General features: G+C 43.2%; 2 protein-coding genes across 3 annotated transcripts in view; both read right to left on the bottom strand.

Annotated features, from left to right (window-relative positions):
- Ppfibp2 (PPFIA binding protein 2) overlaps window positions 1-1,567 on the bottom strand; it is a 133,074-nt gene extending 131,507 nt beyond the window's left edge. The window contains exons 1-2 of one of the 2 annotated variants that reach the window (XM_048360924.1): window positions 1,404-1,567; window positions 973-1,004 (exon numbers count right to left, since the gene is read on the bottom strand). The gene's annotated coding sequence lies outside the window, so the exon portion shown is untranslated. The remainder of the gene's footprint in view (window positions 1-972; window positions 1,005-1,403) is intronic. The other variant, XM_048360925.1, reaches the window with a different exon arrangement.
- A 2,647-nt stretch (window positions 1,568-4,214) lies between these two features.
- On the bottom strand, window positions 4,215-25,428 carry Olfml1 (olfactomedin like 1). The gene is made up of 3 exons (XM_048360394.1): window positions 24,960-25,428; window positions 21,718-22,006; window positions 4,215-5,728 (listed from the first exon to the last, which is right to left on the bottom strand). The coding sequence occupies exons 1-3, from the start codon at window positions 25,089-25,091 to the stop codon at window positions 4,941-4,943; spliced, it is 1,209 nt and encodes a 402-aa protein (XP_048216351.1). The 5' UTR covers window positions 25,092-25,428; the 3' UTR covers window positions 4,215-4,940.
- Between the last annotated feature and the right edge of the window lie 1,260 nt (window positions 25,429-26,688).

Genomic DNA, 26,688 nt, shown 5'->3' with positions numbered 1-26,688 from the left:
ATCCCAACAAGGATCAGGACACTCAGTGTTTTTTCTAAGTAGCATCACCAAATCTCAAAGTAATTGTACTATTAATCAGAATATGCCATATAAGAGCTAGGGATATAGTTCAGTGGCCCAGCAATTGCCTAGAACATGTTCAGTCCCCAGGATTCAATCCTCAGCATTCCCCCCTCCCCCACCAAAGAGAGGGCTCAAGGAAGCAATGACTCCCGTCCACCACACCCTGTGCAGTTTTTAGATTTGGGGGCTCTAGGTCCCCCCCGCCCCCAGGCAATGCCCATGTCTGAAGGCCCATGTCCAGAGAATGCAATAAAGACACAAATCTCCACCTCCCACTTCAAAAAGTAATTTACAAAGATAAACATAAACAGAACACAAATGATCAGCCTCTCTCAAGCCCAAGAGAGAAATAATTTCTAAATCCGGTAATGTTTAGTTTTTTCCACATATACATAATAATCCCAGACTGAAGATAAATGCTACCTGTGGCCAACTAAGTTTCTGTAGTTGAAACATGAAACTTTGCAATATACACTACAAATTCCAGACAAGTCAGCTTTGTAACACAATTAGGAAAGAGTGGAGGACGTTGGTGATGAGAAAGGAAATAGACCAAAATATGAAAATAAATCTAAACCCAATGTCCAGACACTCTTAAACAAAAAAAAAAGGGGGGGGGGGATTTGCACTGGCTAGAATGCCTGTTTCAATCCTGCCCCAAACCTTTGAAGTTCTGCTATTTTAATAAACAATCTTATTTTTCATTAGAAGAAACACGGTGGCCCCGAGGCCGAGATGTGACAGAGGGGAAGAAAACCTATTTTAAAATAAATAGGAGCATTCCCAATCCTGCAAACTACACCGGCTTGGAGACTTTGGTGGGGGGGCGGGGGAGGGGAGAGGAGAAGCACGTTGCGTTTTTAGCAATGTCAGTACACAGAACTGGCTTTAGCCCAAGGCGTTTCGTACCTGGACACACAGGCTCTGTGCAACAGAGTTGCCTGGGGGAAAGAAAGGAAAAGAATGGAAAAAACAAGTTCTAAACTTCCACATCCCCCCTTGGGCTCCCTCGTTCACCCAGCTAGCTGCTTGCTCCCGGAACCGGGCTGAGCTGGGAACTACCGGCTCAGAACTCCCGAGGTAACCGACCCCCTCCAGCAGCTCGGGAGCCGGGCTGGCACCTGTCGGAGGTGCAGGGTCCCTCCGATCCGGGCCAGGGTGCGGTAGAGGTCGGCCTCGGGGGCCTCCCCACGCGCCTGGGACGCGTCCCGGGTGCCGAGCGGCACTGCCCGGCTCCCTCTCTCCCTCGCCCCCCGCCCCGCGTGGCTCTGGGATCTGGGGGCGCTCGGCTACCCCGCAGGCACTGCCCACGTCGGGAAGCCCAGGGCTGGGGGACTGACCTGGCTGCAGGGCCGCGGCTTCTCTCCGGGCGGCTCAGGTGTGCGGCCGCTCCGCGTCCCTCCCGCCTTGGAACCTGAGAGGACCCGGCCCCGGGCCACACGGACCAACTGCCGGGCCAACCAGCCGACCGGCCCCCGCAGCGGCTGCCCCGGGCCGGCGTCCACGTGACGGGGGCGGGGACCCCCCCCCCACCCCCCGCGGCAGGCTCGTCCCGCAGGGTCACTCTCCCACCCAGGGGACCTCCCTGGGACCGCCCAGCTGCTGTCACTCTTCCTCACTCTGCGCGTGTGTCGCGGTCGCCGTCTGGGACCTGGCCACAGGGTTCCTGTTCCTCAGGGACCGACCTGGCTAGCCCCGCCCTCTGGGCCCGCCTCAAGCCCCGCCCTCAAACGAAGACCCCGCCCTCTCATAAACCCCGCCCCCGGGGTAGACCACGCCCCTCTCGGAGCACCACCTGCTTGCCCTAGTCTTCCTTCAAACTGCAAAAGAGTCCCAGAGGGGAAGGGTTTCCCCAATGTCAATTAGGTGCTCTGGGCATCTGGCTGGGCTCGAACCCTAGGACCTCGGGTGAGGGTCCCTCTAGTGGTTGGCGGCGAAAAGCTCAGTGCTCAACGTTGAAAAATTACTAAGGACAAGGAGCACTTCCTGTGCCCAGCACCGAGTTCAGGTACCCCAGGCCTAAGAAAAGCATTAGTGATGAATTCTCAAATCAAGGAGGACTGGGTCCAGCACTAACCCAGTGTGTAGCCTTATGCTTTGCTGCTGGGTAGTTGCCCTGCTGGGGCCTCGCAGGACCAATGGCTCAGGCAGCTGATTAAAATCCTTCCCCCCAGCCCGCCACCCCCCCCAGCAGTAGCAATAACATCAGGGAGTCTGGCCTGGCCCCAGTTCTGGAGGGAGTCATCACAGGCCTGGCCTCTGTGTAGGCTAGTGTCCACAAACCACGGGACACATCTTTTCTTTCAAACCAAATTGATCCTAATGGTCTGGAACTACTACTGTGACCAGAGATTTGTACATGTGAAAGGTAAGTGGCCTTGGCAAATAGGAGACCAGTAGAGAGTCCCTGCAGGAACCTGACCAGCCATAGAGCAGGGGTAAAGCCAGCAGAGGAAGGCCGGGGCCCATAAGAGTTGTGTTACAGCAGGACACCCTTCAGTTTTCTTTTCACTTCCTTAAAATAGCAGCAGAGGGACTTTCTGACAGGGAGCCTGCCACAGTTCACGTGAGTTCATGGGTGTTTCCAGATCCCACAGAGCTGTCTCAGGAGACTTGTGGCCTTTACCCTCTAACGTGCTAACCTGTTTTAGAACTTTATGATTGCTTTGTTGTTGTTATCCTTAAGTGGTTGTACAGTTTCCATTCAGATGTCAGTGACAAGAAACAATTACTTTTGAAAATATATTAAGTAACTCGTTCTCAAGCTTATTTGAATTTTGGGACCACCTTGGGGAAAGGGGTTTAAAAATAGTAATGGATGGGGGGGAGGGGCTCTTACCTCCTAAGGGTCTGATTGAATGGATGGAGGTGTGGCTTGGATATTAAAGCTCTCAAAGCTTTCAAGGTGATTCCTATGTGCAACAAAATGTAAAAACCACTGCTGTAGGTCACAGAGACAATAGGAGACATCAGAATCAAAATGTACACACAAAATTTACCCCCAAAATGGTGTTCACATGCCTGCATGTTGTCAAACAAAATGGCATAAACAGGAGCCTCCTGGAGAAAATGTGTCGGCCTAAAAGAGGAATTCTAGCTGCAGGAATTCAAGGTGCCGGGGTAAGTGGTTAGAGGCAGGTATATCCTGCATAACTGTCAACTCCAAGCACATCCCAGATGGAAGCCAGACAGCAGATTGCAGACACTCTCCTCTTGCCTCAGAAGGAACTATACATGCAAGAATCCTTCCTGCCCATACAGTTGGTAATTCCACCTTCTATTGTGAGTCAGCCACTTTCTGTGTATTTGTGAAATAGGTAATGCTACTTTACCCATGGGGCAGGTAATGGCCACAGACTCATAAAGAGAATACTATCCCCTCATTTGCCCATTCACACTTGCCTCCTTTCACAAACGATGTGGGCTCTCTATGCCATTCCATTAAACTGGGAGTAATTACACAGTACCCATAGATTGGATTATTCCACTCTGCCAAAGATCTGTTTCCCATGAGGGAAAAGAAATCTCTCTTCACGCCTATGATCCTGGCCTGGGCTTGGCAAAGACAGGGAAACAGCTGCAAGTACAAAAGGCAAGCCCTCTCATGTGACCAACCTGGAAAGACAGAGGTCGCAGCACATGACACAGACTGGCACTGCAACCTGCGCTTGTGACCCAAATTCAGCTGAATTGGATACATACACTTTAAAGAAGCCCCTCTTAAGAGGCACACTGCCCTCTGTGCTATACAGCATGCCTGCTATGGCAGAGTGACTTGCCTGCTATCTGGCTTCCCTCCAGATTCCAGAATATTTACCAAGAGCCTCTGTGTGTTGGGGAACTGTTCACAGTAAACTCAACACAGGCAGCACTCCCTGAAAGCTATTGATGCTGGGGGTATGTAGGCAAATATAACTTGATGAGGTTATTTGCTCAATGTCACTTTTATTGTATTTAAACCAAAAAGAGAGGAGCAGATGACAGAAAGACAAGATGAGGCTAGAGGTGGGGTCTTCACCCTAAGGCTGGGTTTCTGAAGGAAATAGCTTTTAAAAGACCTTTTAAAAGGTATTTTGCAGATGGGAAAACTTGGCAAAAGGAACAGACTATTATTGTAAAGCTGAACTAATGAACACATTGATTATAAAGGGTGGGGTGGACAAATACATGTATTTGACGTTTCCTTGGGTGATGGAAAGACCAAAAGACTTGTGGTACTTTCTAGTTCTTTAATTTTACGGTTGTGCTTTGAATAACTCCCCCAAATACTCTCTTCATCACAGCCATTGTAAAGACTTGTACATATCTCACAAGGTTGGAAAGGAAAATAATGGGCAGACTATCACTAGAAAGTAGCACTCAAAATGTTCATGTTTTTACTCGATTACTATCTCTCCCTAGCTTAGGGAAAGAGCAAATAAGGAGGAAAATAAATGTCAATAAGAAATAATACTTTAGCTGGAGGATGAAAAAATTTAAAGGCTGTTTATAAGCATTTGAGCCTAATCAAAGGCCAGAGGATAAAATAAAACAACAGTATCAGAGGATGAGGCAGGATTCTGATTATTTGAGGAGGAAGGGTAGAGTTACAGCAAATGAAGGAAAGCAGCAAAGGAAGGCTGGGAATAAGCTGGGTCAGAATGTAGGAGGCCTTGAGAACTGGAGGTTTGGGATGAAGAATAGATGTTGGAAATTTCTAAGCTCCTGGAAAAGACACGTATGTATTCACCCTTCTAGACCCATTCCTGGGTATGACAAGAGAAATGCTACTACACCAAAAGGTCATGGTCTCAGTGTCCTAGACAACTATTCTCTCTCTCTCTCTCTCTCTCTCTCTCTCTCTCTCTCTCTCTGTCTCTCTCATAGGACACTCACTATTACAGAGGCAGCTTTCTCTTTGTCTGGAGTTTGTAAATTATCTGGTTTCCTTCATTCCATGCATATAGCTGCTTATCCCTGGGGTTGTAATGGATCATGGAGTGACTTGTTGGCCGCCTGGGGAAAATCAAGTTGGGTAGATCCTCTTCCCTGATAGACCCCAGGGGATCATAGGTGCATGAGATGCGATGAGGGCCCTGGCCACCAGACCTATAGACCACGTAAAGAACCCCACACAAGAGGAATGAGGCTTCGGCATCCTGGCTTCGGCAAGGAGTGTCCCATGAGTGCTCCACTCCCAGTGTGCCAGGGTCAATCTTGGTGAGAACCAAATGGCCTTGAACACCTGGGCCTGAGTGGATGGCCCAGAGTCCGTGCTCATCCACAGCCAGGTCAATGTAAGTGGCCGGGGAATGCTGGTAAACCAGCGCTTTGCCTGCCCCTCCTGGGAGCAGCATGCGGTCTTCCACAGTCCTCTTCTGCAGATTATATTTGATGATCTCGTTAGAAGTTGCTTGGTTGTGAAAAAATAGAAAACCTTTGTAGATCACTTGACCTGATCCTTGCCAGGAGAGAGGAAGAATTAGCTTCCGAGGGGCTGGCTTGCTGCTGTCCTCCATGAACGCCCGCAAGTTTGCAAATTCCCAGACAGTATTGTTTCTGGATCCGATTAGGAGATACACCTTTGCAGAGTCACTGCCAGAATCTTTCATCCAAGAGCCATCTGTGTCCATTGTCTTCTTCACTATTTTAAGGGACTTTATACCCATCAGCATATTGTTACAGCCTGGCCAAGCAGGAGACATAAAGGAAAGGTTATTTTTATAAACATAAGTAATCTACTTTCTGTAAGTCTCACCATGCCTGGGAAATCTTTTTTTTTTCCCCTTCTAGTTCTCTTACTGGTAGTAAATGGTCTTGTGTATACTATGAAATAATGAACCTTAAAAGAAGAATATCCCTCAGAAAGGCCTAGTAAAAAAGAATGGAACCCAAGCATGCATTTCATTTTGCTGACATACAAGGCATTTAAATCCCAGCTATAATACAAGCTTCTTCTTTCACCTCCTCATCTTTACAGATTACTTTTTTCACAGACTGTTTTGCATAAAGCTGTTATATATCATTTAATCATAATTTATGAAATGATTCAATGAATCAAAGAATGAATGAATAAATAAATCTTTGCTAATAGAATCACGGCCTAGTTTGTAAGAGTCAGTACAACGTAAACAGCCAACTACAGTGTCAAAGACCCAGTTCACTGCAAAAAACACTTGAGATTGACATAGTGACAATTACATAGCTCTGAAGGCACATAACTCAGTTCATTTCACTGTTTTAATGGGGACTGGGTGCCCGTAGCTTGTGCCTATCAGACTAGCTACTGAAGACACTAAGATTGGGAGACTCAGATTGGAAGGATAGTGCTGGAGATCAGCCTAAGCAAAAAAGTTCATGAGACTCCCTCTAACCTCATCTTATATAGGAAAGTCTAGGCATGGTGGTTTGTGCCTGGTGAGCTATACAGGAAGCATATATATGGGGTCATTGTCTAGTTCAGCTCAGACAAAAAAGTGAGATTCTACCTCAAAAATATCCAGAGCCAAAAGGGCTAGAGTTGGAGCTCAGGTGGCAGAGTGCCTGTCTATCCAGCGAAAGGCCCTTGAATTCAAACTCTAGTTGAGAAATATGTTAACCCAAAACATTGAAGAGACCATATTTTAGTAAGGGATCCTTGCATTTTAGTCAGCAGACACTGAATATCTATAAAAAGTACGATGAAAGTGAGCCAGGTCTTATGAGCTGGGGTACAATGTACAACTAAACATATATATTAGGCAATGATAAATTAGGCATAGCTCTTTCATATTAGGTACATGACTGGCTAGAATATGGGCTTTGTAGTTACACTTTAACAAATAGAAGGACAGAAGAACTAGATGTCATGTGAGGCAGGGAAGGGTCTATATTTGAGTGGGCTTTTGAAGGATAAATTGTATATTGTAGAGAAATAGAAGAAGAAAAAACAGTTCCAATAGGTAACAAAATCCCTTTAAGAAATTCATTGTATTTCTTTTTTTTTTTTTTTTTTTTTTTTTTTTTGGCCAGTCCTGGGGCTTGGACTCAGGGCCCGAGCACTGTCCCTGGCTTCTTCTTGCTCAAGGCTAGCGCTCTGCCACTTGAGCCACAGCGCCACTTCTGGCCATTTTCTGTATATGTGGTGCTGGGGAATCAAACCTAGGGCCTCGTGTATCCGAGGCAGGCACTCTTGCCACTAGGCTATATCCCCAGCCCCCTTCATTGTATTTCTATACTACTTTATTGAATGACAACTCCTTTGTACAACTACTTAAAGATAAAAATAAAGTAAAAGTTTTAAAACCTTACATTTAAATTTGAAACAAAGGAAAGCTCTCCAAGATTAGGTAAAGTAAGAACTAAAGAAGTTTAAACCAATATAACTAATTATCTGATAGTACTAACTACCTGGTAGGGGCCAAGGAATTTAGACTTTCTTGTTCTAGCAAGAAATGAGCTAGTGAAAGTTTTGAACAGGAGTAAAGGCTGTTCTATAGGTTAAGCTCAAGCCTGTGTATCATGGACTCTTGGGAAACAGCCCAAATCCATGGAGACCAATTAGCAGATAATGGTAGAAGATGAAAGGTCTAAAGTAGGTGAAGGAGGATGCAGGTTTTTTTTTTTTAAAGAAGGTTTGCCACCTTTATGCAAGAAGGCTTCTTTCTCTGTAGCTCATACTTTGTATTTTGTGCTGTGAACTCCTCTTAGTCTAAATCATTGGCTGGTCTCAGATACATGGAGCATTTTCACAGGTTCAAGTCCATGGAAGCTTACTTGCAAACTCTGTTTGCAATTCCTTCCACTAGCCATACTCTAGGTCCCGTGGGCCCCAGAACTGTTCCACATCAGAAATGTACAACTCCAATATCTCACCCTCTACCACAATATTTCACCCTTTCATTTCTCATTTCTTGTTTGCATTAAATCTGCTTTTCCATTTCCTAATGACACCCTGTTCCTGGCATGTACTTTGGACATTCCTGTTAGTCCTCTCATGATCTCATTTCCTTTCCTATCCAGACTATATTATGTAGGCTGATGGCTCTGTTACCAACACTCTCATCATGTCAGTTACTCTCATCATGGTTATTCTTGGTTATCCCATAACATCCATATGACAAAAATCTCTGGTCCTGGATCAGGTCAAACTTCTGCCTTTGTACCAGACAGTTGAGTGTTGGAGAAAATATTACAATGGTTCACAGTGACCCTGCTACATATAGGGGCTTCCAAGCTCAGCTGAGCTCTAAAGACCATACATTCAGTAGTGGTCTTTTGTTGTTTTATTTTTATCTTTGTTTATTATATATATATTTATTTATTGTATATCAAATATGTTGTCTATATTAGATATTTATTATTATTATAAAGGTGATGTACAGAGGGGTTGCCATTTCATAAGTCAGGTAATGAATTTCTTTTGAACAATGTCACCCCTTCCTTCACTCTCTCCCAATTGTTTTATTAAATCTTCTTTTCTCCATTACTTCACACAGCCTCATCACTAACAACTTGACTTCTTTATATAAACACCATTCCACACAAACTCCCTCTATTTCCTGTCCCTCACAACATTTTCTCCAGTTGTTGCAACCATTGCCCCACTTGCCACACAGCTTAGAAGAAGCAGTGTCATTTCTCCTGTCAAAGACTAATATATTCAGTACTTGTGCCCTGATTTCAGCCTTTCCTGGCTTCTTCTTGACTTCCTTGATGAATCATTCCTTTCCTATTATCTTGAATTTCTCCTCCATAACTAGCTCCTTAGCCTTAGCCTTATAAGCCATGTTATTTACATTTATTTTTTTCTTCCTAGCTGTTTTCTATTTGTCCATCATTTCATAATCAGCTTCTCCTACAGAACAATCTACAGTTTCTACATTCACTTTCTTACCTCCCTTTCATTCGCTCTGTCATCACTCTACAAAACTACTCTTTATAATATTGCCAGAGATTTTCAACCTGGTTGATCTTCTATATGTGTATCCTACTTGATCTTTGGTACTATGGCAGTATCAATCAGTTCCTACTCCTTGGAGATTTCCTCTCCCTTACTATGTGCGTATTCTTCTTTCTATTCTAAGTGTATCATCAACCATGCTCTCTAAAAGGGGCACTCTGTGCCCCTTTTAAAGCTGACTTAGTTTGCCCAATGGGATGTGGACAGTAGTGCAGCCCTACGGAAGAGGGATAGGAGTTGAGTTGCATGGTTTCCCTCCTTTGTTATAGGCAGAATGTACCTCTAAATCTATAAGTAAACACATTGGGTGGTATGCAAGTTGCTAGAAATGAATTAGCTTAAGTATAATAGATGCCATGAAGCGCTCAAATAATATACTCTCTTAGAAAGACTAGGCTGAAGTCCAACAGAATCAGCACCAGGAAATGGTACCACCAAGGGGAGGGTTTGAGACCAAGGAGAGTGAGGCCAACAGATGAAAGGGGGAAGGGAGCGAGAATGCAGTTAAGAATTCATTGTATGTACCACAAAACTAAGAAAGTAAGGGAAAGGGGTGAGTCAAAGGGGAGTAAAAACTTTGAAGGGGGTGACTCTGATGAAGATGCATTGTACTTACAAACTGCTTCGTTAACTGCACTTCCTTCATACAACTACTTAAAGATAATAAAGCATTTTTAAAAGAAGGATATGAGTTAATCAGTTTTATTGGTCATTAGCTGTAATTTTAGGTACAAGCCATCAACATGTTTTGGTACCACGAAGGCACCCTTGATTTCTTTCCTTGCATCTCATACCACCAGCAAGCCTTAATAGTAAAACGTAACATTAAATAATGGTTTTGCACTTACATTCAAATGCTCAAATACACATCTACTTTCTACCACCTCCTGAATCATCTCCTCTTCTTTAGACTACCACAGAAGCATCTGATTTGTCTCCCTGGTTTTACTCTTGCTTACCTACACTAAGTATATTCCACAAAGCACCAGGAATGAGCTGTTTTAAAATGTAAGTAGCACAACTCACCTTTCCATGGTACCTAGAATAGCATCCTAATTCTTTATCCTGGCCTATAGACCTTCATAATGTGGGTCTTGTCTGTCCCTGGGACTATTCTCTTCCCTTCTCTCCCCACACACTGTGTTGTGCTTACCTTTTTTTCCTTATATTCTGTGATCTTGCCAAGTTTGTTTCTGCACTTGGAATTTTTCTACCTGGAGCACTCTTTTTCTTGCTTTTCCCATAGTAGGCTCAGTTCACCCTTCCAATTCTATTTTCAATATCCTCTCCTTGAAGGGCTTCTTGTGAGTACTCTCTCTATATATACGTTTATCCTATAATTATGTAATACAGAAAGCACTTTCATGAGGTCACTTATTACACCATTATTTTATGTGTTTTATTAGCAAACTCGGTGTCCATTTCTACAACACAAAACAAAGTCTTTGTCTTCATATTTAGAATTGTATTTGAATGCCTAGCTCAGTCATGAGAGTTCAGAGTATGTCCGTTGAATGAATAGAGGAAATAGCTAGAAAACGTAGATCTTTTTTTTTCAGACTCTAGTGTTGCTCATTCTAAGTTCTAACCACAGAACTGTCTTAAGTGAATAATCATTTGTAAAGCACTTTAAAGCTTTTAAGATACTTTCAAATCCATTATTTCACTGCAAAAAAAAAAAAATCTTGACCCAAGGTTTTCACGAAAGGAACACATAGCAGAAGTGGGGTTGAGGGAGCAAACTTAGCTGGGCAGAGCCGAGTCTCAGAAGGCCAGTCCTTTCAATAATCAAGTCAACCTGGCTGCTTCCGGAGGCACAAAGGCCATGCCTGCCTCATGGCATAGCCAGAGTCAGACTTGGTCATGAGCCACAGTAGTCATTCAGCAAAGAGTAGCCACTGTGCCTCCCTGCTGACATGCTTTCAGTTTGTTTTCTTGGGTTCTCTGGATCCTGGGTGACCTGGCCACAGGGACCTGGAACCCTGGGGAAGGAATCCAGGAACCTTATGCAGGCATCCCAAGAGCAGCTCACAGAAGAACTTTCTACTACACTAGGGGCTGCAAATGGCCGTGTGAAAAGCAGCGAGAGTGGCCTTGTTTATTATCCAGACACCATCTCTGCTAGAGCCAGGAGACCTTTCTCAGTTGCACAAGATGAATCTGCCTGATAGAGAGCCCCTGCTCTTTCCCAGGTCAGAGGATGAAGGACTGAGGCTTTCAGCCTCTAAGGGAGGAGTTGGGGGGCGGGGCTTAGGGTTATTAGAGATGTCTAGAAGGAATTTCCTTGAAAGGAACAAGAACTAGGACCACAGAAGTTACTGTTTGTGCTGTGTTAGGCACTGTTTGTTTATGTATTTGTTGCAGTGCTGGGATCAAACCTGGGGCCTCACAAATGTTTGTCAAGCTTTCTATCACTGAGCCCCATCCCCAGAAATGTAGGTCATTCTTACAATGAGTTTCAGAGGCAAGGATTTTAATCCTTAATTTCCAAGTGAAGAAAAACTAACGTTATGTAAGTTACTTAGAAAGGTCACAGCACCAGGTGTTGGGAAAGGGGAATGCTAAGCTCGGTCTGAACTGGAAGATAGGCCCAAGAGGACACTAGCAGCCAGCCTCCGGGACCTGGTGGTGTGTGCAGGTGTGTGGTGGGAAGGGACGGAGAGCAGTGTCTCCTGGTCTTCTCAGTGAAGAATGAGTGAGGAAAGTGGGCTCCTAAGGGTGACAGGGTACTTTCCTTGGGCCCTCTGGGGCCTGGGTGACTGGGGGCCTTTGCATAGATGGCCTCCAGCCTCCCCATCCCTCCTGCAAGGGAACAAGGTCAGCATACATGCAGCCCAGCTATGTAGGGTTGTTCCTTAGAACAAGGCACAGAATTGTCTCATCTATAAGAAAACGCTGATTAAAAATACAGAAGACATATTCTTTTTCTTCCTTATTGGCCTCATTTCTAATATAGAGTTCTTAGAGAAATAACAAGAATGTTGATAAGTGGCTCTGATCAGGGAAAAGAGCTCTCAGGAGAAAAGAAATACTCCCTACCCCCGTGTTCTCTCTCTTCTTTTCTTACTCATGTCTTTATAAGTGCAAGCCAAGAGTGGGAGTCAGAGACTTCAGTGTTGTGGACTTGATCTCTGACAGTCCTGTTAAAAGTCCCACTGTCAACCAGGAAGACACCTGTAATCCTAGCTACTCATGAGTCTCAAACATGGAAGATGGAAGAGTCCTGGAGCATCAACAGAGGACTCCATCACTAATTAACTCGCAAAGGCAAATTGGAGGCATGGTTCAAGTGATATAGCACCAGCCATGAACAAAAAAAAATTGAGTAAAGGCAAGAGGACACACACACACACACACCACACACACACACACAGAGCTATAAAACAAGAGTATGTTTGTTACGCTTTCTGTGGGCTGATCATCTATAACTTTAAAAAATACTCTCCCTTGGAATTCAGGGAAAATATATTTGCAGGATATCTGGTAAGTTAAAACTCCCTGCTAGGCTTCTCTTGAGAAGAGATAATTAGGAGGAGGAAAAGGGTGAAGAAGAACTGGAAATAATACGTTTCAAATATTTTGAGTCCAGGAAAGATGTAAATTATTTAATAGAGACAATGGTGTAGAAGGTTCTACCTGAAAACCCAAGCATTAAAAATCTGTGGTTTTTCCCTCAGGCAGAACTGCAGACAAGCAATTAGGGTAGAATTTAGCCCAAGGCCTCACAGTGAACTAATTCATACACAAATATCATTTATTTGAATCTTTTAAAAATACTTTCCCCCTTATTTAATAACCACAATCTCAGCATGGTAAGACTAGTCCCTCTCTAGGGGGGTGACTTGATCTCAGGATTAGAAATATTTGTCCAGTTGGTAGAAAATGAGGGTGGGCACCTGGAAAAGAGGCAATGAGTTTGTAAGTGTAGTCTCCACACGAGATATCCAAATAGTGGTGGGTACTGCAAGAGCCCGGGTACCAGAAATAGTCAGCAAAGGAGAGGTCAGATCTTAGGTAACTGGTTGGAGTGAGAGAACTAAGGGAAAACTGTATTCCAAGTTGGGGTGCTCTGGGTGCTAGAGATACCAACAAGAAAGGAAAAGCAGGTCCAAAGCTTGGGTGAGAATGAGGGATTTATTAAAAAGAATAGAATTCCCCTAAGACCAGCAGCATTTGGGGCTGCGTTTTTTGAAAACCTATTATGAAACTAGACTTTCCCAACCACCTAATTTTTATTCACCTTAATAAACATTTCTCAGGACCTGGCATGCGATGAGGCACTGGTATGTCAAAGCTGATGGCTCTCAGACTAGTAATTCTGAAATTTCATATTGGGACAATGAAATGATGAATGTGGCTACAATTACTCTATAAATTTAGGTCATTTTTTTCACCTAGATAATAAGTTTCAGAGCTCCCAGCCTAGCATACAAGGACCTCGATCTATTTTGCTCTCAATTCCCCACCAAGTGCTGCATAAGTCACCAGGCATCAAATTTACCAATGCCTTCCACAAGTTTTAAACTATGCTCATACTTTACCTTAGCTCACCTTTGCAAATCTGGGGCATAACTTCTCTCCTTCAAAAACAAAGCATTCTGGGAAGCCCTCCTGTCTTGTCAGCTGAGTTAGAGGTGCTCCTTCCATTGACTTCTTTGTAAGTAGTTAGGCCAAGTCTGTACTTGCTTCCTTTTGGTTTAGTTGTTTGTTTTGTTTAGTCTATTGCTTTTCCCCCTTAGTGTCTGGGAAAAAACATATATCTCCCGCACTATTCAGACTCTTCCTGTTTTCTCTCCATACTCATCTGATTAGATTCAGATAGTACACTATTTGTCAGTGTCCAAATTTGCATGCACAATATGTAAGGTAGAAAGCAACTAGAATAGTGGGAGCTGTTTTACTGCCTGGATGTGTCCGTGGATATTGGCAGGAAAAACAGGACAGTTGTCTGAAAATTTTTTTCAGTATGATTTGCAGAGCTATGAATCCAAGATTTGAACAGGGCCTGGCATACCGTAAACTCTGTATATGTTAATTTTGTGGACTCACACAAAACCCTTCAATAAATTGCTGTCAGGTTTTTCTAGATTCCTACATTTTCCAGGTTAGTAAATTCAGTATATTCCAAGGCACCAGTAATCAAGTTTGAGAGCTGTCTTGGTAACTAGCAATGGATTATAACAAAGTAAAAGACGTGACCCCTGGCTCTTCGCTTTGTGACTGTGTGCTATCCAACAGCCTGGTGGAAACCAGCAGGGGAGGGTCTGAATGAGAGCTGGGGAAGATGTATGAGCGCTGGGTATGTGTCTCGCCTGCTTCTACCACCAGGTCACTCACCCAACACACCCAACACACCAGCTGACACCCAACACACACCACTTTCTTTCAGTGCCTTCCATAGTGGCTGTTATGTTCTCCTGATACAAATTTATCTGTTGACATGTATTGCTTGACTCCCCTCAATACAACGTAAGCTCCGGGAGAATGGGGCTTTGTCTTACTACTTTACTCATTGCCACATGAAGATCTGTCCTGGGAATGGCATCTGGCACACTATGATTTCTCTCTTTTAATGATAAAGGTGGCAATTATCAATGCAGCTAACTGCAACAAAGCCTCTTTGGAGCCCTTGCGTGAGCAGCTCTTGAAACTGAAAGTTTACAAGCTACTGCCAAAGATCATCCATGCCGGTCAAGACTTGTGAAGCCAAGCCTGGAAAGGAGAAGTCCTCTGCAGGATTTCTGATCAACTAGTCTCTACTTTGCATTGATGATCTGATTGCTGAAACAGCTCAAAACTTCCAAGCTTATGCATATGAACTTCTTGTTTTTATTCATTACTTTTTTTACTTTTGTATTTTTTCATAATTAAAAAACAAATACTTGTCTTACCCAATTCAAAAAGGTTGCAAATGTTCTGTTTCCCACTGTGGCATTGCCCTTCTATCTTTCTGGTTAGAAAGCACAGTAGTTTTGTTGTGTCCCAGTGGATTCTTCCTATGAAAGAAATCCTGCATCTTTCTCACAGTGGTCTGGTCTAGGGTCTGCTTACCCCAACTTTGCAGTAGTAGACTTCTCAGTGTTTCTTCTGTTTTACCTCCTTAGAACTCACTGCCTGGTTTCACTGTTTCATTGAAACATTTGCCTTCTTAAAAACTTACCTTGACTGCCGCCTGTTTCCATGAGCAGCCAAAGCCTGACATGAATGCAATTAGAAGTCCTAATGGATGGATGGGTCTTAGAGCCAGAGTTTTATTTTTCTCTAGCCCAAAAAATGGGGTAAAAATGACCAGGCTAAGTCACTATGGGCCTGTGTACTTCTGTCCTTTTTTCAGAGACATGCCTCTATCATGAAAACAAGCTCAGGTGAGCCTCCTAAAGAATTAGAGGCTACAGTATCCCAAATGAGGCCCTCCTCAAGCAACCATCTTTCCCTAGACCATGGAGGAGATGCACAGATGAGCCACATCTGGCTCACATCAACAGAACTGCCCAGTAGCTCTGTACACTCCTGGGAAACAATAGGATATTTGTTATAACCCACTAAATTTTGGAATGGCTAGTTATGTGACATTATTGTGCTAACAGATAGCTATTATGGGGTGGATGGGTGGAGGGTGGAACCTTCATGTCTGGGGGTGGGTCAACTGGATGTAGCAGGAATGTGGGGGGAGGGGGGGAGGGAATGAGGCTGTGGGGAAACACATGAGCTACAGTTTCCTCACCTGAAAGTGGTAATAGTATCTACCTAGCAGGGGTGGAACGGGTACTGGACAAGATAACATGTAAAAGGGCCTAGTGAAATCCCAAATAGTTGTCTCCTCTCTTTTCCTTTCTCCCTCCTCCCCTTCCTTTCTATTTTATTTTATTTGTTGTGTGCTACTGGGGTATCTCTGCCTCCTGAATAGCTAGGATTACAGGCATAAGCCACTGCATCTGTCCCTAGTTGCCTCTACTTTCGAATAAAGGACTTCCAAGTCATAATGTACCACTCTCTTATTTAGATCTGGCACTGTGACAGTATACAGCATGAATAAATTAGGCACACATAATGTATATTTTATGCTTTCAGAATAACAGAGTGTGCATCACAGAGTATGAGGGACAGGCTTGAGCAACCTAAGACCCAAATGAGAAATACCAAAAGTTGTGTTTGGGGCTGGGGATATGGCCTAGTGGCAAGAGTGCCTGCCTCGGATACACGAGGCCCTAGGTTCGATTCCCCAGCACCACATATACAGAAAACCGCCAGAAGCGGTGCTGTGGCTCAAGCGGCAGAGTGCTAGCCTTGAGCAAGAAGAAGCCAGGGACAGTGCTCAGGCCCTGAGTCCAAGGCCCAGGTCTGGCAAAAAAAAAAAAAAAGTTGTGTTTGATTGTTGGCTTCTTACCTACTTTCACAAAGGAAATGCAATATATATACACATATATAATGCATTCATAGCTTTTATCTAGTCAGCAACTGTTCCTTGCCTAAAGAAAACTAAGACAATTATTTAAAGAAAGCCAAAGTAGGGTCAGGCTATAAATAGCTTTCTTCTTGTGTTATTTTATGGAGTTTTCTTGGCTCTGTAGGAGGCAGTTGCCATGAAAGGTTGGGGCAATGGTAGGCTGACTCTAGCAAGATAACCCTGGTGGCGATGCAGAAGGAAGCTGCGGGACAGAGACAAGGGAGCTCATAACTGAGATTCCTACAGTGATCAAGACTACAGATGGAGAGAGAGAGCAGTGCAGGTGGAAAGAATACTTTTGAGAAATATTCAGAAAAAGGATTCTAAATTGGGGAGGAGGGAAGGTGGGAGAAAAATGAAGGAGGGGATAACAGGTTGGACAAGAAATGTGCTCGCTGCCTAACGTATGTAACTGTAACCCCTCTGTACTTCACCTTGACAATAAAAATTTGAAAAAAAGAACATAACATGCTTTAAAAAAAAAAAGAAAGATTGAAAGATTCTACTGCTATGGTGTGGACAGGTGAGGGCCAAAGGAAGTGAATAGGAGCAGAGCATAGGAGCTTGTTTCAAGGTCCATGGAGAAAAGGAAGGTATGAAACTACAACAGGAGTAGCTAGGGGAAGAAGGGAGGATGGTTGAACTTTCTTGACCAGGGTTTTAAAGAGTAACTAAATCATCCTCAAAGTACAACTGAGAGGACTGCCATAGTCTTTCTACTCAGAGCCACGTGATATTGGAAACTTCTGGTATAGTCTTCTCTCAGAACTTCATGTGCTTCTGGGACAGCCCTGGAGAGGGCTTGGCTGGCTTCAGTCTTGTAAACCCCCGTCTGAGCCCTGACACCCCCATGCACCCTGGGGGAGATTGACGTGTATAGGAGCCAGCCTGCCTTGGTTGGAATCTGAGGCTTGTCGCCCGTTAGCTGTGTGACCCTGGATAAAGTGCTTACCTTCTTAGAGTCGTGGTTTCCTCATCTGTAATATGGGAAATAAGTAGGAAGCCTGTCTCCCAAGGTAGTTACCAAAATCATATGATAATTGTCAATAATTGCCTAGGGCAGCCAGTAAATCATACTTGTTATTGTTCACATAATTCGTGCCCCTCCCACCAATAGTTGGAAAACGTGAACTAATTTCTCACAAAGGAGCACAACTCTTCTTTAGTCCTTTTTGTCTCTGCATAACATCCTCCTCCTCCTCTTCCTCTGCTCTACTCAACAACTTGTGCCCACAAATACTCTGAGCTCTATTATACTTTTGTGCTGTCACAAGTTTGAAATGTCCTTAGCTCTGTTCTCCACTTAATTAGCTCTTTTCGATGGCTAAAACTCAACCTGAGGATTATTTTCCAAATTCCACATTCCCTTCCTCTCCATGGAAACCCTAACCCTATCTACTTAACTAAGGCCCCTTGGACTTCTGTGATACCCCATACATCCCTATGTCAGAGCAGTTGTTCCTCTGGGCTGCTATCCTAGCTTGTCTCCATGGCTTCTCCACTGGGTTGTAAGGGTTTATTTGCTTGTTTCTCTGTTCATTTGTAAGAGACAGGATCTCACTATGCATTTCAGGCTATCCTCTAATTTGTAATCCTCCTGCCTACAGCCTCCTGAGAACTGGGATTACAAGAATGAACCACCATGCCTAGAATTGACTGTAAACTTTCTGAAGACAAGGATATTATCATATCCAGTGTTTCATCTCTAATGTCTGGCTCCAAACCAACATATATCAGATAGAAATTTGTTGTATCTATGAACAAATGAGTGAGAGAATGAATAGATTTTCCTACTCCCTAAAGCCAAAAGTTACCAGTTGACATGATTTGGGAATTTTTGTTAGTGTCGGTAGTAATGGAACTAGAGTTACCTTCATAAACAACAGTGCTGTCAGAGGGATCAATAGAAGAAATGCTGGATATATAGCCCTTTCTAGACCCATGGAAAGAAGTCTCTAGAGTAAGGCACCGTAGAAACTGAACTATACACACATCCCTCTAGTGTCTAGAGTTATTGGCCTTGTAAATTACACACACACACACACACACACACACACACACACACATACACCTATCTCCAATTCCTTACTTTATGATAGATACATCTGTTATAATTTATACTTAATGTTTTGTTCCCTAAAACAAACTAATAGGCCTTTACAGTTGGCTCACAGCTTTATTTTACTTGGCTTGCAGTAGGTTGTTTGTTGAGTTGCTTGCTTCTTTTGTTTTGTGTTTAGTGGATATGAATACGGAGTATGTACATTGATCTACCTGAATGGATTCCAGAGAGACGCAGCAACAGACTGTCTTCCTTTGAAACAAGATCTAACAAAAGGTAAGAGGTATTTAATTCAGCTGGGTGAGGGTGACTTCTGTAACTTGTATGCACCCTTGCAATAAAGGAGCTAGACCAAAACAGGAAAGGAAATAAAATCTGCTATAAGAATGGCTTGTTTTGAGTGCCTTGAGAATTTTTCTTAAAATGCGATTTGCAAGTTTAAAAGAGGTTAATACTTTTTATCCACATAAGAATGTGGCCCCTGGAATCTTCCAAAGATTTCAGTAGGATAAATTCTTGATCTAGATTCCTGAGGCCATGGTACATTATGAGAAATTGGAAAGTACAGTGCAAATTTTTATTTTAGTACCAAAGACTTGGAATCATTCGTTGAATGTAAAGCAGATTATATTTAAGTAACTTCCACTTACTTGCATGCTAAATTCTGTATTTCACCTACTTTTTTTTCTTTTTTGGCCATTCCTGGGCCTTGGACTCAGGGCCTGAGCACCCTCCCTGGCTTCTTCCCCCTCAAGGCTGGCACTCTGCCACCTGAGCCACAGCGCCCCTTCTGGCCATTTTCCATATATGTGGTGCTGGGGAATCAAACCCAGGGCTTCATGTATATGAGGCAAGCACCCTTGCCACTAGGCCATATTCCCAGCCCCGTGTGTTGGTATCTTAAGCCTTTGCCCTTGCTACTCAGAAGGCTGAGATCTAAGGATTAAAGTTCAAAGCCAGCCTGGGCAGGAAAATACAGGAGGCTTTAATTCCCACTGGCCACAAAACATCTGAAATGGAGCTGAGGCTTAAACTGTAGAGCACTATCTTTAAGTGAAAAAGCTCAGAGACAGAGCCCAGGCCGAGTTCAAGCCCCAGGACCAGTTCATATATGCAGGCCTGTGTGTATGCACACGTGTGCACATGCGCGCACACACACACACACACAGAGTAGTTAGAGACCTTCTGAAGAAAAGTGCTAGCCTCTCAGACTTGAAGGAGCAGCAGGCATGCTGTGATCTATTTATGGAGAAGAGAGGCCAGGACCCAAGTCCATATCTACAACCCAGGTATTGATTCCTGACCCACTGAAACTCTGAGCTAATAAACCTGTATAGACTTAATAAACCTATACAGAATTATAGCTATGAAATCTATGGTAAATTGCTATGTAACATTAGAAAACTGAAATAGGCATCATTAATCATAAAAATGGCCAAATGATATCACAACAATAACAACACAAAAGCAGAAAATGAGCAATGGGAAGTATGAAGCAATGCAGAACAATAGATTGAATTGGTGCTCAAAAGCCTGGTTTCCGCAGAGAACCTCTGGGATTAATAGGTCATGAGGAGGAGCAATCACAGGGTTGTGATTCTTGACATGTTTATCTTTCTTTAAACCAAGCCTTGCATGGCCTCTGTTTCCAGTAGTTCTTCTGGAAAGAATTTCTACAGGTGTTTCATCCAAGGCCCTTGTTCTAGACTCCATGAATTCAGAAAGGAAGAAACCTGTATGTTCATGGTCTGGTTGTAGAAATCAAACACACACACAAAAATATGTGAGGTTTAGTGTGTTAAATGCTTATATGTATGTACATATATTTCATATATTACTGTGTGTGTGAATACAAATTCTAAATGCACATGGGGAACTTGGAAGAAGCAGCAGCAGAGATTAGTTGGGCCACTTCGTGAAGGATCCTTCCTATGTAAAAAGCTCAGGGAATAGAATGGGCATTTCTGCTGTTGATAAGTAGTTGTAATCAACAACATAAACTTCCCCCACAGAGTAATATGATCCATGCTATGTGGTACAAAGTTCTGCCTGGAAGCTGTGGGTTATAGGAACAAAAGAAGCAGTAAGGAAACCTGTCCTGGAGGCTGACACGTCCTGGACAATCCCCTGTGCCCACTGGGCAGCACACCCCTTCCATCAGTGGGACACAGTGTGGGTTGGCTGAATCACAAAGGCACATCATCAAAAGACAGCTCCAAAGGCTACAGGTATGGGAGCAGCAACCTTGTGACCTAAGCTCCAAACTAGGGAAATATTTGATATTCTCAGCTATACTTCAGTATTTTTAAATAAATTTTTTAAGTTCAAGGCCTCACAGTTGCTAGGCAAGTGCTCTACCAGTTGAGCCACATGCCTAGCCATCCTTTAGTTTTAATGATCAGTTGGATCTCAACTCTTAGTGGCTCCCAGATACACCTGCCCTTCTCTATCCCGTGACATTGACAACATAACTTGCCCAAATTACTGCAGGAAACCTCAATGGTGTCTTCTTTTCAGTCTTGTCTTCTTCCTTCATATCACAGCCCTGTTTACCATAACTCAGTGGTGCAGTTACACTATAGTCAAGTTCAATCTCAATAGCACAGCATGCTCACCTTTCGTTATCTGGGTCCTTTTGAAATCTTCAACTTGGTGTTCCTACATTTGCCCTAAATGGCTCTCACTCAGCCATATCTACAGATCCGCAGACCCTTAGAACCTTCTTGTAATAACCTGTGAAGTGATTCTGATGGGGCACAAGACTGGAGACACAGCCCTTGAGTCTCACCAGCCCAAACAGTGCACACGTAATAACTCACACATAATAACTCACTGCAATTCCCAGTCCTGAGGGGTAGCCATGGCTGTGTCCAGTTTGTGGCTGTTCTGTGGCACATTAAGTGCTATGCCGAGGGCCTGCCACTCTCCTTGGTAGGATTTGCAGCCATATACCTCCATTAGACTGGGATCTCAGAGAGGTGACTCCCAGGCTACTTCTGACACTGTGGCCCCTAACCTTCAACTCGAAACATCACTCTGTGAAAGGAAAAGCTACTGCCTGAGACTGGATTTCCCTCTGGACTTCTGTTCCCTGCACAGTCTGATCTCCCAGCATATTCACAGAAAAGAGTACACATCCGTTCTCATTCATTCCCTCACCCCATGCCCTAGCCGCACCTCTGTAGGTGTGGTTCTAGAAGGGGTAGGAAAAGACGCCATTCTTACTTGCGTTCAGCAGAGTTCGGACCTTTTTGTCTTCTTCGGCTTCCTGAAGTAGCTTTTCTGCCAGTGTCTTTTCTTCTGACTCTATGCATATGTCAGATTCTCGGAGATATTCCAGGTAGTCAATCTCCCGCTGGGCCCGTTCCACTCTCAGTGCCAGGTTATTTACTGCGCTCTTATAATCATTGGTGTCTCTCTGGCATCTCCCCAGCATAATCGATATGTTTTTGGAGAATTCTCGAAAGTCTTCGATGTACGCTCTTGTTGCTTGAGTACATTTTTCCAGCCCTTGCTTCAGGCAGAAAATAAATGACCAAATTATTGATAGTTATTTAAATTCTCTATACAGCAAAACAGCAGTCATTCGTAGAAAAGGATTAGTCAAAAAAATACAAATAGTAAGAAAGGTGATCTGGACAAAGTGTCTCATACCTATAATTCCAGCTACTCAGGAAGCTAATCAGGAAGACTGCAGTTCAAGACCAGCTTCTGGATTGGGGGGAGTTGGTGAGACCCCCCGCCTTCAACCTCAATCATGAAGCAGAGTGGTTCATGTCTGTGACTTTAGCTACACTAGAGGTAATAAGTAGGATGATCATGGCCTGAGGCTGGTCTGTGGTAAAAATGTAAGCCTTTATCTGAAATGTAACTAGAGAGAGGGGGAAGGGCTGATGATGTGACTTCAGTGGTATAACCCCGGTCTAGCAGAAAGCGGCATTGCATTTAAAATACGACTAAAATACTAAATAATACTAAAAACAAATAAATAAACTGATAAATCAATAAAAATAATAAATCAAAAAGAAAAATCATCCATAATCTAAATTTACAGCTATTTCTACTAATTTAGTATATGAATTTGTTTTCTCATGTGCTTAGTGAAACACACAAATACAATTTTGCTATATGTTTTCTAATATGTTTAACTTGCTCATCTATTTTGAACATATTTTATAGTGCACAATATGTTTTGATGGATGTATACAATATGGGATGGCTACGTCATGCTAACTGAAATATATGTTATTGCCTGCACACTTAATTTTTTATGGTGGAAACATTTGTAGCTTACTCTCTTAATTTTCAGGTATACAGTATATGCTTACCAACTAGTCAGACTGTTGTACAATTGATCTTTTGAACTTATTCTTTATATCTAATTGAAATTTCATGTCTTTTGACCAACATCTCACATTGCCTCTCTTCAGCCTATAATAAACATCTTTCTACTCTATTACTATGAGTTCGATGCTTTTAGACTCAACAGGTAAGTAAAACCATTCCATGCTTGTCTCCTTGGCTGGATTACTACACTTAGCATAATGTCCTCCACGTTTACCTATAGTTTCACATGACCTTCTTTGAAAAGGCTGAATGGTATCCATTGTATAATATCCTATTATTTTTTGTTATACTCTTTAAGGTAAATATTAATATAGTTCTCTATTTGTTGTCAATCAAATAATGCTGACAAAAATCCACAAAGAACAAACCAATGTATTGATATTTTGAGGTGTTCAATTGGTTATTTCCTTAGGATATATTCCAGAAGTAAGCTCCATTCTCGGGCACAGGGCCTAGCAGATGGTGTTACTCAACAAATACTTGTTGAATGAAAGAATACATTAGTGGAAATGGGATTGCTAGGTCAAAGTGCATGAATACTGAAACCTCACTTGGCATGGTTTACCAATGCTTTTCTGAAAGAGTTATACTCTAAACAGTAGTATGTAAGATGCTTCATTTTGAAAAGGGAGAGAGAAGGAGAGGACGAAAGTAGAAGGAAGATGAGGAGGATGACAAAGAGGAGGAGGGGGAGGAAAGAAAGAAGAAAGAGGAGGAGGAAGAGGGAAATTGGAGGAGGAGGAAAATGGGAAGATAAAGGGAGCAAATAGTCCAGGAGGGGAGAGAGGAGGAGAGAAGAGAAGGGCAAGGGCACAGAGAGTGGGAGAGAAATTACAAACAATTCTCTAAACCTGTATCTTATTTTTGTACCCTTCTAGCACATCCCTCTCAGGATGGAATTATATTGCTTAGTTGTGAACTTTCTACAGTTAACAATACCAACAATGCCCCAGAACTTGGCTTTACTTGCAGGTTAGGGCCAGAGTGAGGAGATCCATACAAATCATAGTTTTATCTTCTAATTTCCATTCAGTGCAATGAGTATTCATCTACGATTCTCTTGCCTGTAGACAAACTGTGTAAGTATTGAAAGACAGTACACAGAGGAATTTGAGAGGCTATCACCCAACGCGAGTTGGTAGTAAAGGCTGAATGTAATCCTGGCATGGTGAGCAGGTAATAGGAAATTCACAAGGAAGGAGCAAGGGAAGCAGTTATTGGCTTGGGTGCTCTTTATCCACACCTCCAGGCCTCTTCTGTTAGAGATCATTTTAGAAAATCATTTGGGCTTCTCTGTTGAATTATTTAACTTGGACTGTAATTTAAAAACCAAGTAAGTTGGGACTGTTATTTTTTTTCAAGAAAATGCTGAAAATGAGTGCCTATTGATAAAATAGTATATCTAATTTAACTTGCACACCAACAAAACATTAAGTAATAAAATAGTGAAATTCAGTACCAGGGTGTGGCCAAAGGCCAGGACAGAGTGTTATATTTGTCCCACTCATCCCTACCAAAACATTGTTTTACCTATTTTAATGAAGTAGAATCCCGAATATTTTTCTGGTTAAAATTTCTGAAATCTGCTTATTTTGATTTCTGTCCACTTAAAGGAAAATACCAAGACAGGCTCTCAGTACACTATGGTGACTTTACAATGACTTAATCATCTATTGACTATCCCAACATAATATAATATGAAAAAACTACCAAAGTTAAAATTTTTTCATTGAAAAATGAACTATTGCATTTTGGATGCCCAATTTTGGACACTTACCATGCCAGGGAATGTTCTGAGTATAGATGAAATACCTCCAAATTCTGAGAGTGCAAATCTTCATTATCTTCAGAATAACCTTAGAAGGTAAATTCTATAAAAATCTGCCTGGTCAGACAGAGTTCAGAGTGAATCTGTGTGCAAGGCCTAGGACTGGAGCAGACTGGATAGTCAAGGCCCTAAACTCATAGACAACTGTGCATATCTGTAAGTGTGATTTCAGCAAAGGATTGATCATTTCCTACTGGGAAACCATGCATCTTAGTAGTCAGAGAAGTATGGTTAAAATGAGCTGAGATGCAGGAGGCTTGTTCCCTGTCTGAGATGTAAAGCTATCACCTACCTCCAAGACTTGAAAGCGCTGGTAGATGTAATGCACCATGGCTGGGTCTTGTGCACGCTGTGGTGTGGGTAGAAATGCAGCCAGGGACAGAACCAGCACTGCTGCAGAAGCTCCCGGAAGAGCCACCATCATTCTGCAAACTCCTCAGGAGTAGAATTTCTCAAAGAAGACTCAGGGTTCCAGGGGGGTGGTCTCCTGTTTTCTAGCTGCTGCTGAGGCAAATCCTTGAAGAACAATGTTTTGTACAGCAGGAGAGCAAGTCTGCTTGTTATTCCACCCAACGCATGATCTCAGTGATCAAGTCCAGCTGTTGGCAAGTCCGTCCCTGGAGGCCTTACAGGCTCACTTGGTGCAGAGGGCTCTCTGGGTCTAACATCTGCTGCCCTCACCTCTGACATTTGTGGACCCTCCCCCACACTACTGGTTACTTGTTGCTTCCAGGGCCCAGGGTGTGTGGATGGGAGTGGGAGGTGTACTCTCTCCTCCCCTCCTCCAGCTGTGTCCTTTTACTTTTGGATTCCTCCTCCCTAGTAGACTCTGCAGCCCAATCACAGGCCTGACTCAACACAACCCACCCCCAACTTCTCAGAATTGGAGGCTCAGTTCAGTTTCTGGCAAAATTTCCCAGGATCCTTTTCCCAGAAGTTTAGTTGAGAGACCCCACCTCTCCTCTGGACTTCCTTTTCATTCCTGAAACTCTTAAAGGCATAGCAAGGGTAAGTGCACACAGACCCACCCCACCTCTGACAAGCAAGTGCACAGAGCCACATTGCTCCAGGGACAGAGAGGTGCCCCACGCTACAGGCCTGGCCGCTCAGCCTAACAGCAGAGAAACCTCAGCATTGTCCTCTGAACATTTTTCTTTAGAACAATAACTGTTCATTGAGTGACACTTTCAGAGACAAATCACCAAGAAACAAAATTCCTTGGCAGTCCTACAGCTGTTTTTTTTTTTTTTAAATATACGCCAGAATTCCCCCTTGTTTTATTTTTATTTAGTTTTAATGCCAGTACTAGGGCTTGGCCTCAGGGCCTCTTGCTCTTGCTTGGCTTTTTCACTCAAGGCTGGTGCTCTAGCAGTTGAGCCTCACCTCTACTTTCAGCTTTGTTTTCTTCTTTTTCCAGCTTTGTTTTTTCCTGATTAGTTGGAGATAAGAATCCCATAGCATTTTCTACCCCAAGTGGCTTTGAACTGCATTCCTCAGATATCAGCCTCCTGTGTAGCTAGCTAGTATTAAAGGCCTGAACCACCAGCACTCAGCCAGAAATCCTTTCCCGTATGTATGTATGTATGTATCCATCTATCTATCTATCTATCTATCTATCTATCTATCTATCTATCTATCTATCTATCTGTCTATAGCAATGGAGTCCAGTAGAAGGTAAATTATGTCCTTTGAGAAATTTATTATATCTTCCAACTTTACACTTGCTCTACGGACTTCTGTGATGTTGCCTCTTCTTCCAGGGCAGACCCAGGACTCCCCATAGTGGGGGAAGAGGGGAATCTACAGGATGTGGAAAGATCTCTGACAAGAAATCAGAAGACTTGTGGTGCATTTGATCCCTGAAAGGCAAAGCTGAAAGAATTAGAGCTTCCACTAGTGGTCCATGAATGTCCTTGTCCTTCTTTCCCCTCCAACCCCACTTCTACATGCCTTCAGCCCCTATTTCTCACCAGCCTCCTTGGTAAAGTTCAAAACAATCACCTCCTCATTCTGAACTCCTA

This window comes from Perognathus longimembris, chromosome 13 (assembly GCF_023159225.1).
Source record: "Perognathus longimembris pacificus isolate PPM17 chromosome 13, ASM2315922v1, whole genome shotgun sequence".
Classification (NCBI taxonomy): domain Eukaryota; kingdom Metazoa; phylum Chordata; class Mammalia; order Rodentia; family Heteromyidae; genus Perognathus; species Perognathus longimembris.
The sequence above is the reverse complement of the archived record's forward strand: the minus strand, read 5'-3'. Positions and strand labels throughout refer to the sequence as shown.

What these genes read in the sequence shown, in the direction of transcription:
- Olfml1 (XM_048360394.1), bottom strand. Translation starts at nt 25,091, where the DNA reads ATGATGGTGGCTCTTCCGGGAGCTTCTGCAGCAGTGCTGGTTCTGTCC. An exon ending in AGCGCTTTCAAGTCTTGGAG is followed by an intron (nt 22,007 to 24,959) that starts GTAGGTGATAGC and finishes TTCTGCCTGAAG; the next exon opens with CAAGGGCTGGAAAAATGTAC. An exon ending in CCGAACTCTGCTGAACGCAA is followed by an intron (nt 5,729 to 21,717) that starts GTAAGAATGGCG and finishes CTGCTTGGCCAG; the next exon opens with GCTGTAACAATATGCTGATG.